At 48.1% G+C, this 10,872-nt stretch overlaps 1 protein-coding gene and 1 long non-coding RNA gene across 2 annotated transcripts; both read right to left on the bottom strand.

Annotated features, from left to right (window-relative positions):
* Positions 1-1,731: 1,731 nt before the first annotated feature.
* Positions 1,732-5,351, bottom strand: LOC120664009 (replication protein A 70 kDa DNA-binding subunit C-like). Its single transcript, XM_039942967.1, has 3 exons — positions 4,926-5,351; positions 2,370-3,677; positions 1,732-2,053 (listed from the first exon to the last, which is right to left on the bottom strand). The coding sequence occupies exons 1-2, from the start codon at positions 5,213-5,215 to the stop codon at positions 2,471-2,473; spliced, it is 1,497 nt and encodes a 498-aa protein (XP_039798901.1). The 5' UTR covers positions 5,216-5,351; the 3' UTR covers positions 1,732-2,053; positions 2,370-2,470.
* Positions 5,352-6,614: 1,263 nt separating this feature from the next.
* LOC120664010 lies at positions 6,615-9,497 on the bottom strand. The gene is made up of 3 exons (XR_005670696.1): positions 8,626-9,497; positions 8,457-8,522; positions 6,615-8,349 (listed from the first exon to the last, which is right to left on the bottom strand). It is a non-coding gene; the product is annotated as an uncharacterized LOC120664010 (long non-coding RNA).
* Between the last annotated feature and the right edge of the window lie 1,375 nt (positions 9,498-10,872).

Genomic DNA, 10,872 nt, shown 5'->3' with positions numbered 1-10,872 from the left:
GCTCTCAGGTGGAAAAACTGAGTGTTCTTGTCACCCGCTACTAACCATCGGATTCTCGACCGCTATTGCCACATAATTTCCTCCCTATGGTTCAATTCAACAATGCGGTCAGTAATTTTGATCTCTCTGTGTGTCGGTCCAGTCCTAGCTGGGTCAGCCTGCAACAATTCCAGTTCTTCTTTTAGGCGTTTCAATTCAAGTCGGACATGACCAAAGGTTGTCCTTCCCCACTCGTCAAGCCTTCCTGTCACACCAGACAGTTTCCGTTGCAGCTCCTGCAGTACTAGCTTTCCCCGCCTCCTGCCAAGTATTAATCATCCATGGGGCAAAATCATTGTGTGATTCCCACATAATTTCATATCTAAACATCTTTTTCCCCCTTGCCTTGCGGCGCCTGTCCGGTCGCCATTTCATGAGGATTGGCGAGTGGTCCGAAGCAGCTGCCGTCAAATGATGAACCACAGCATCTGGAAAACGAGAATTCCACTCCGGTGTAGCTAGTGCTCTGTCCAAACGGACTTGGCAGCAGTGGCGAAGCCAGATCAGAAAAGGACCTAGGGCGAAGCTCTACGATAAAATTTTGGCTAACAAGAGCAAAACTTGTAAACCAGCCAAGAAGCAAGATATTACCTTTTAGAGATTTTCTAATTTTAATTAAACAGGAGATTAAGTTAAACCTAGAGCAAGAAATTAAATCTACCGTAAAAATTAACAGGCTACCGCTAGAACAAACTACGGGAACACGATTAGGAGCAAGATTAAAGCCTAGAACAATTCTAGTAAAAGTAACGGAAAAAGAAAAATTTAATGAGACAATTCATCGAACATCTTACAGGCGGAGGGTGATTGTTGAGGAATAAACTCGATTCGTGACGTCGTACTCACTCGATCCGTTTCCTTGCACAAAAACAAGAAATCAAGAAGTTCAATTGCTCACCTTGCGCCGCCCTCACCTGAACTGCACGCGCGCGGTGGCCGCCGCCCTGCACCGCTCAGCCGTTGCGCAGCTGCTGGGCAACCTGCTGCAGCACGGGAGTCGGGGCCTCGGGGGCGAGGAGGCCTGCAGCCTGCAGGCGCCCGTGGCGGCGGCCGGCGGGGGCGGGGGCGGGGGGCGCGGGGTGCGGGGCTCAGGCGCTGAGCGACCGCGGCGGCTCGATGCTGAGTCGATTCGTTGCCTGCGCTGCTTGGAAGAGGAAGACCCGCGTGGGGCTGGGCTGCATGCTGCAGCCCACCAGGCCAGCGGCCCACGAGGCCCACGCTCGCCCAGTCGCCCCCAAACTCAGCCTGGCCGACGACGCCGTCGTTCTTCTCGCGTCGGAGGGCGCCGCCGTCAGCCCTGGCCGGAGTTGCGGACTGCGGATATGATGTAGAGCTCGACCACAGGGACCTAGGGCGGCCGCCCTAGCTCGCCCTAGTGGTGGCTCCGCCTCTGCTTGGCAGTAAGAACCACCTGCCACCCTCTTGGGATTTGGAATTTGGCTCGCAGAGGCATCCGGGGCGAAATGACGGGAATTCCCATGGAGAAAGTGGGCCGTCATAAACTCTCCCAGTTGGGCCCTATGAATAACTGGGCCGAGGCCTTTTTGAGAAACCAAGGGAAGGGTATTTCGCCTGCGCTGTTTGCGTCAACAGATGATTTCGGCCGGGGCAAGATGAAATTAATCGTTGCCCTGCAGCCTGCAGGCAGCAATACAAGAGCATCGATCATTCCAGCAGATAAACAGACACTGATACACCCAGCGAAAATACCAATGCAGGGTCTTGGAAGATATTATAATGAACACATACGGAGCCATAAGGTACTGATACATGTCCCTGAATCCAAGCCCTACAAATACAACTACATGATACTTGCTGAATACAGTATTCAGAATACTACATGGTCCAGAACTCCTGATAGACTCAAGCGGTCAAGCCACACATACAGCTACTACGTGATACCGCCGACTTACCCATATGGTCCTGATTCAAGCACCCAAAACACAAACTCTTGCTCCGGCCCAGGAACCATAGCTTCAAGGCAGACATAAAACTACTCCATAGTCCCATAGACCAAAGGGGTGTTTAGTTAGTGAAAATTTTTGGATCAAATGTCACATCAATTGTTTGACCAGATGTCGGGAGGGTTTTTCGGGCACTAATTAAAAAACTAATTTCAGAACTCACTTTGACCGCGTCATTAGCACATGTGGGTTACTGTAGCACTTATGGCTAATCATGCACTAATTAGGCTTAAAAGATTCGTCTCGTCATGTACATCCAAACTGTGTAATTAGTTTTGTTATTTCATTACATTTAGTGCTTCATACATGTGTTTAAAGAGGAGGTGAAAATTTTTGGATGAAAATTTTTGGAAACTAAACGGCCCCTAACTAACGTGGTAAGTAAGAACTTGCTTCAACCACCCATCTCCAGAAACAGAAGACCATGAGGCCACTAGCCATCACCTGCGAGACCCTCTGGAGACCGTTCAGTCCCCTGCGCAGAGGTTTGCAGACTGCCTATGGGAAAGCACCATGGGGCGCATATCGAGAGCAATGTTGACACCAGGGGAAGCACCATGGAACCTGCCCATGAAGCCATCAGGTGCTGATGATCTCTGCTCATCAATGTCTGAGCGGTGGTCACGGCCCCACCCGCAAGCGCCAAAGGCCGAGAGTGTGGAGGGCTCCATGTAAAATTCATTGACTTGCTGTCTGTATCCGTCTGCAGAGCACAGCCGCCTCGCACGGCCAGGACTGATGGTATGGCTACTGTTGGAGGATTGTGCAGCTGAACAGCCCTTCAAATCCGACAAACTGGAGTACGTGGGCATGGAACTACCAAACTCCAAGGAAGATCCTAGACAATCCCCAAAATGCGCATCGATCGCCTCCCGGAGCCGACAGGATTCAGCTGATGGATTCACCTTTTTGGCTTTGAGAACAACACACTTCATGCGCCGCGCATCAGAGTACGGCTTCGCTTGGACCTTCAGCTTGAGTACAAATTGCTTACTCACAGCACCCAGTATGATATCATCCAGTTGTTTGTAATCTTGCTCTTCATACTCCAACAAGTACAGGTCCTTTGCAGTGCAGCCAAATATCTCTTTTGCGGCCTTTCCATAAGCAGTAGCAGAAGTCGTACCTGTGTGATCCTGGATCTGAATGTGAACCAAGTACCCAGAGTCACAGAAACCAAAGCTGCGCCCATGTCTCTTACCGTGCCACATCCCATCAACATTACTAGATGCCTCAACATTGCATCGCTTACCATTGACCACCAGCGGGCAAGCAGCAGAGCAATAAAAGTGCTCAGTACCTACAAATGAAATATCAGCCTTGACAGTGATGAAGTATGGCCTATCGAAGTACCCCAAGTATTCATCCTTGATCTGGCCAACCGTTTTCCAGGCAGCTGGTTCTGCCGGTAGATCAAGAGAACATGGCGTGTCTCTACCAGGTAGACTGGATCCACCAAAAGGCCCGTGATATGTCCTTTCCTCAGCCTCGGATGCAATACCACTCTGGTGAATGTGCTGGCCTCCATAATAAGGTTCGCAATCAGGCCTGGGAGCATATCTAATTGATCTTGTGCTGAACCCGCAAGATTTCCTTGTTGGCTCATAGAGCTTGAGACTGCCAATCAGAGCACACTCAGGTTGCAGGATTTGTAACTGAATGATGACGATGGTCCTGAAAAAGGAAAATTCAAGATGTAACTTCTAAGCAGTAAGCCACTAGGAACTGCTAGACACAGTTGATAAATGCTTTATGTTACTGTGAGTGTGAGACATGTTTCAAGGAATAGGCTCATATTTCCCAACTGCGTGACCTTAGATAATTTAGGATAGCACAACTGTGCAACTCCTTTTGATGCTACTGTGCTGTACAGCTCATATTGAGAATGAAGAGTTATCTTTGACCAATATTTAGCATACCGTAAAACAAGTTGGATTTGAAATAGCAGTGGGACACTCTGGGACTAGTTATGGTATGAAGTGACAACAGCATACAACCAAGGCCCTGTTTAGTTCCCAAAAAAAATTTGCACAGTACTTGTCACATCGAATCTTCGGACACATGAATGGAGTATTAAATGCAGTTGAAAAAGATAACTAATTACACAGTCTAACTGATTAGCACGAGCTGAATCTTTTAAGCCTAATTAGTCCATAATTAGACATTATTTGTCAAGTAACAACGAAATGTGCTACGGTACCAAAATCCAAACTTTTTCACCAACTAAACACACCCCAACTAGCATGTAATTACCGGTCACTAACAATTGGCGTGTCAGAGGTGGCTTTTCTTTGGATTATTGCTGACACCAGAGATTTTGGTTACAAAATCCAAAAGCACTACACCAAGCACCTTTTTTTATAATAATTTCCAGTAGCAGTTCACACTTCACCAAGAATATTTATGTTTAAATCCATAAGGGCACTGATCATGGATTATCCACTAAACATTTATTTAGGACATGGGAAATATGGGAATGAAGCAATTGTTGCATATGTAAACTAATGTCCGTGGTGGCTTCACGGGGAAATGTCAAAAGACAAGTATATTCCACACACGCATAACTGAACCTTGTAGCCAGTGGAAAGGAGCAAATGGGACTATGGGAGCACCAGACTAATTGGAGGTTTGGATAAGGACTTTACAGATCTGCGAAATTATCACCGAATACATCGTGATGACCTGATGGGTAGTTTATCCAAAATGAAGAAGTAATCCTTAGGACGTTATGGGCTTTTCTTGGTGTATGCACATTGTATAGTTGTACTGTAGTACTACATTTCACCACTCAAAAAAAAAGAAAAACAAAGAAAGAAAGCCCTACCAAAACCTAGATCACTGGATCCCTTTTCTTTCCGGTTCAGAAAGTACAGCGCTTGCCCCCAAACAAAAAGAGAGGGGGGATCGATATCGGTTCTTCACCTGCGGCGGTAGTCGCAGTTGGAGTCGAGGACGTGAACCACGGAGCCCCGGCGGAGGGCCCCGTCCCTGACGAGGTGGTTCAGGGAGGCGGCGAGCGTGCCAGGCTGCAAGTGCACGCCGTCGGAGAGGTCGAGGCGGTACCGCTGCTCCGGCGCCGGGCTGAGGCCGCTGCCGTCCGGCACATGGCGCGCGTCCGCCACCTGCAGCACGGGGCGCCAACTCGACGGCGGCGACCTCCACAGCGCCGCCACGGCCCCGTGCGACAGGTCGACCTCCAGGCCTCCCCCCATGTCCCGGCGCAGAATCTTCTGGGCGGCGCGGCGATCACGCGGCGGGGGCGAGAGAGGGTGGAGGGCTTTCTGTGTGAGCCAAGTGTTTGTCAGAGCCTGAGCCCCGAGCCCGCGAGCGTGAGGAGGCGTGCGAGCCAGGGGAGGTCCATGTTGCGGATCTCGAGGTGATGGATGCGGACGGTGGAGATGGAGCAGGCGTGCCGTGTGGTTTGGTTGAGGAGCCAGCAGTCATTGATGGGAGCTCGGGTCGAAATGACCAAAATGGCCCCTGCCCCTGCCCGGTACACATCTGTAATTGAGAATCGGAAAGTTTATGTATGTTTAGACTACTAGTAACAGTGCCGGTGCGGCACGCGCGTGCTGCAAGTTAATATGATAATAATTAAAATTTTAATGTAATTTTAGAAACTAGGTAAATTAGGAAATATATATTAGAGTAATTTTATATTTGTAGCAAATATGTACATATGACAAGGACATTGTTCGGAAAAAATCAAATAAACAACTACAATTTAAAATCACACGCCTTAAAAATTATTTAATAACCAAATAAAAGTTAACTCATGCCACAATAACCAAAGAAATCTAATGACGAATTTTAGTAAGCTCAAACAGTCATACATCCCTAAAAATATATAGAAATATTATTCAGTATAAATACTGAGATTCAATTAATTTATGAAATGTAGCATTTTCACTTTTATGAGATCATTTTCACGGATACTTATTCGTATATGAAATTGTATTGTACAACTACCCAAGTGGCCAGAAGATCATTTTCCTCAGCGTCAGTGTAGGCAACCTATGCATGTGGATTGGAAGCTGCATTTTCATCAACCAGCAACAAGAAAGCTACTCTGTTACTTCTTTCTTTCCTTAAATTCGCTACTTCAACACTTTTGGTGCTCTATGCACTATTGAATTTTTTTTTACTTGGAATGAACCTGAGTATGGACATAGAAAGTATGAGCCAACTGAGTCTTCCCTAACCTGCAAGGAAACAAAGCAATGTTCTGAATAAGACTCTAAAACTGTATTCTAGAGAACCCAAGTCTACTCTATAAAAAGGTCAACTTATAAATATATTATCAACAAGGCATTATCGGTAAGTATTTATAAACTAACCGAAGCTCAAATACTATATCATCCTCATCCAGGTAACCAAACTCCGAAAACCACGATGGGATGTTCTTTGTTTTTCCCATAATGCCATGCCAAATGCATCCAACCTGTGTAATTGTGCCTAATTTTTCTATATTGCAGCTATTCTAGAGTTGCAATATACCATATTTAGTGGCTGGTCTGCTTAAATTTGTTAAGAAATAGTATATGACTTTTATAATAAGTTTCTACCATCTGTTCAGAACACAAGATTATTTGCAAGCCAAGATGACTGGAGTTAGAGACTGTTAGCATAATGCATTGCTTATTCTTTCAGGTCATTCATTCTGGTTCAAAATAAAAAAAAAACATTAACAGAATGGTTTCATGAACATGCTCTTCCACTTTGAGCAAACTAACAAGTAATGTATGTTCCTGAGAGAAAAATCAGCAATCACGGGCATAGAAAATAAGGAACAATCAAGTATACAGCTATCTTACCAGGTCACTACTATTGTCGTCGTGGTTCCCAGTCCGCACTTGCAAGCTCGGAAGGCTATATATACTCATACCAGTCTTTCATCCTCATAGCGCTTCTGATTATCATGCTACTATACTCTGCATAGAAATATTTTAAGCAAAAAAGGTGATAAGTAAACCAAACAAAAATTCCTAAAACACAAGATTCATGTGCATGTCATCATAGGAGTCCTCTTGGTGAGGCCATGGCGCGCCAGCATCTCCACTATGCTCGGATCACCAGCATCGTCCCCTGCTGAACTGGATGACAAGCGCCTCTTTTCTGCATAATACTGCCAGGCAACAAAATCTAAGCTGTACCTCAAATGTATCGTGCATTGTTTCATGGAAGAAGAACAAACAAAGAAAAATCACGTCCATACACAATGCACATACAGTAAACACACGCGTGGACATTTCGGTGAACACGTCGGAGGGGCGAACGGTCTTGAGGAGGACATCCTCGGTGCCCTTCTCGAGGCACTGCCTGGTCCGGTTGGGCACATTCTCCGATTTATGGCTCGCTATTTAAAACATTGATTTATACTAAAGATGTACGTGGGTCAAGAATACATTTTCAAATATTCAAGTAGATGAAAATTTTAGCATAAATGCAATTCAACCACATAAGACTACAAATAAAGTTACGAGTACAAACCGCTCGAAAACATGTCATGACTCATAAGTAAAAACCAAAACATATACTCCCTTTGTTAAAAAAAATGCAAATCTCGCTTCCCAAGGAGTTAAACAATTTTAAATTTGACCAAATTTATAAAAAATTTATCAACATTTATATTGCAGCATGATTTGTCTAAGTAACTTTGCAAATCTCGATGGAACAGAACTGTTAGTTGAACAATCTGAAACATTGCATTATGGCAATAATGTTTCTGAATGTAAGGTGCTATTAAACAAGAATAAACAACATATTGTTGAATAGATTATTTTTTTCCATATAATATATTAATACATGCATTGAATATCACCCTAGTTTGGATTAATCTGTTTGGAAATAAAAGTGAGCATATCTGTTTGGTGACAAAGAAAAAAATTTACCTGTCCTCCCTTACCACATGGTGCTGGTGTGGATATTCAAAACTGCTAATGACAATTCACTATTTTACTATGATATTATTTTGAAATGCTTTATGTATTAAATGACACACATTTAAAAAAAAACAATGGACCCGAGCAGAGGCAACATGTTTGCATCAGTTTAGCAAGACAGCTAACCAACAATATTGGCCTTAAGCAATTAGGTACCACCTCCAATATGCAAAATAAAAGCCATACATTTTGCTGGATTTAATTATGTATGTTCATGATCTTTATTTATCTCCAAAATCATAGATGCATCTCAATAAAAACCTTTGAGATTGCTCAGATTAAAACAAGAGGATTACAACTTAGATTAAAATCATAGATGCATCTTAATAAATTTGATCAACAAGTCAACCTACATTGGTGTTGTTCATCGACCATTGGCAGCTTGAGCCTTGAAACCAAGAGCACTGAAAAGGGAGCAAGAGGAACAAGTTAGACTATTGACAACGATTCTATGATAATCCTCAATTGCGAGTTGCACACAGATGGTGAACAACATTTAAATGGAACCTACTCCTGATCTCGTAGTGTTCCCTTGACTACTATCACCAGAATCCTCAACGTTGCAGGATTCCTGTACCTGCACAACAATTATTAATTAATTACTCTAAAACTCTGAATCCACATGGAGCATTAACAAACTCTGAATATTGTTCTCAACCATTGTTCAGAGTGTCACATACCTCAAGCTGGTCTCCTTGGTTAGGTTGGTACCTTCCCAAGTAACACCAATGAAGACACAGCAGGACAGACCAAATCTTTGACTCGTAAGAATTGAGATGTCAATCGTTGCCTAGTCTGAAGATTCAACGGTGTAAGCGTATTCCGTCTAACTCCTTGAAGGCAGCCATCAAGTTTGAAGCATTCGTGCTTTGGATGTCCCCAACCAGGGTGCTGCTGCTAGCCTGTACTCGGCGCCCATCGAGAAGGATCATCGGCCAGCACCCAAACCAATCGCAGCACATCAATTTCGTTTAAGGATCATCGGCCATCGCATCACCCGAGAAGGAAGGGGAGGAAGTAATCCGCCGCCACCAGCTCGTAAAGCCAGCAGATAGAAAGGAAATCCGCCATTGCCAAGGTCATCAGCAACCCGGAACGAGGTCCTGTCGCGGGGAAAAACAAGGGTCCAACCTTCCGCAGATAGGCAATAACAAACTGACCTCACTGCCAAGGTCATCAGCACCCTCCGCTTGCCGCTCGCGCCGGCCGCCCCAGCCCTTCCTCCCGATGCTCGCGGCCACGAACGCGAGCGCCTCATGGGCCGAATACCGCGGCCGACCGTGGGGACTCTGAAGAACAGCATCACGGGCACGGCCAGCAAGCCCCCCGCGCCGGCGGCCGCAGCCAAGTCGAAGAAGACGGTGACGCGCACGACGGGGTCCTGGCTTGCTCCTGCAGTCCCGGCTCGAGCCTCGCGAGCGCTGCGGCGGCCAGGAGAGCGTCCTCGGCGCCTGCAATGGAGTCGTCGACGGCCAGCACCCGCATGTGGCCGCTGTCGAGGAACGCCCGCACCGGCGTCCCGAGCCCAGAGGACAGGCACCCATTGGAGGGAGCGGACGTTGGAGGCCCTCCTCGCGCAGCGGCCCCTCGCTTGCCGGCCAAGCGAAGCAGCGTCCAGGGAAGGTGAGCGATCAGAGAAGGCAGCAAACCTAAACCCTAAGAGAGCGTCGGCATGGCCGCCGACCAGCGCCCGTCAATCCCCGACGTTCGCGGCCCTCAATCCCAGTAGCAGCCAGTCGGGACGACGTCATCCTTTCCTCGTCAATCTGATCGCGCGGGATCACCGCGTGACGCCGCGATCACGCGGTAGCCCCCGTAGCAGGCGGACGGGACGGCGCGATCCCGTTTTCCCCCGAAGCAGGCGCGGCGATCACGGAAGCCACCGCGATCTCGGAAGCGCGATGGCGCGTGGGCGGGGGTACAAAGCGCAGTGAGAAAAAAAACATCGGGGGAGGCACAAACATCACGGAAACCTTGTTTTTGGCACTAGAGAGTTTTCGTCGAGCCTGTTCAACCAAAAAGTTTATGATTTATGGGCCCTATGTGAGAGGATGTAGGTAATTTCTTTGGTAGGAGGCTATTTCAATTGTTTTCGTTTTTTATAGTATCGATAGATCTGCACTCGTCGTACTCTAAATCTCTCCTCTAAAAAGAATATTCTTGTCTGGTCATCGAGATTCTCTTCTTTACATTCGGTTTTACATTCAGTTTGCTGCACTCGTTCATTCTCTATATCTCTACTCTATACCAACTACAAGCAGATGGACCCACGCGTCAGATTTTTTAATCTTTTCAACACCCCCCGCCCCATTCTCTCCCTCCCCACTCCCTTGCTCCCCGCGGCGGCTCTTCTCCGGCCGCATCAACCGCGCCGCCCCCTCTCCTCCTCGCTCACCTCCTCCGCGCCGGATCGAGCAGGGCGCTCCTCCGCCGCGCTTCCCTCTTGGAGCTTGGATTCACGGCGCGGAGGTCTCGAGCTCGGATCCACGACAGGAGGCCCTCTCTGGCGAGCCGCACCAGATCCATGGCGCGGAGGCCTTCCCCGCCGCCGCACTCACGGCCGTCCTCGACGATGGCGCCTCCCCTCCCGTAGCTGCTGCTCGCCGTGGCCTCGGCGGCCTGCGCGAGGGGCGGCGGCGGCTCCTTTCCGATGGCGCGCCTCCTCGCGGCGCCCTCTCCCTCGAGCTCCGCCGCGTCGTCCCTGTCCTGGTGCCCGTCGAGCTCCGGCATGCCGTCCCCGTCCTGGTCCCAGTCCAGCTCGGCGAGGCGGCCTGCGTGACGGGCGAGCGGCCGCGTCGGCGGAGTGCACGCGCGGCTCGGGTGAGCGGCCGTGTCGGCGGCGGGCGAGGCCGGGCCAGGCCGGGCAGCTGCACCGCCGCGCCTGTCCTCCTCCCTCCCTTGCTCTCCCATGCCGGCAGCGAGACTCC

The sequence above is a fragment of the Panicum virgatum genome, chromosome 3N (genome assembly GCF_016808335.1).
Source record: "Panicum virgatum strain AP13 chromosome 3N, P.virgatum_v5, whole genome shotgun sequence".
Taxonomy (NCBI): domain Eukaryota; kingdom Viridiplantae; phylum Streptophyta; class Magnoliopsida; order Poales; family Poaceae; genus Panicum; species Panicum virgatum.
Note: the sequence above shows the minus strand (reverse complement) of the source record. Positions and strands in the feature narration are given on the sequence as shown.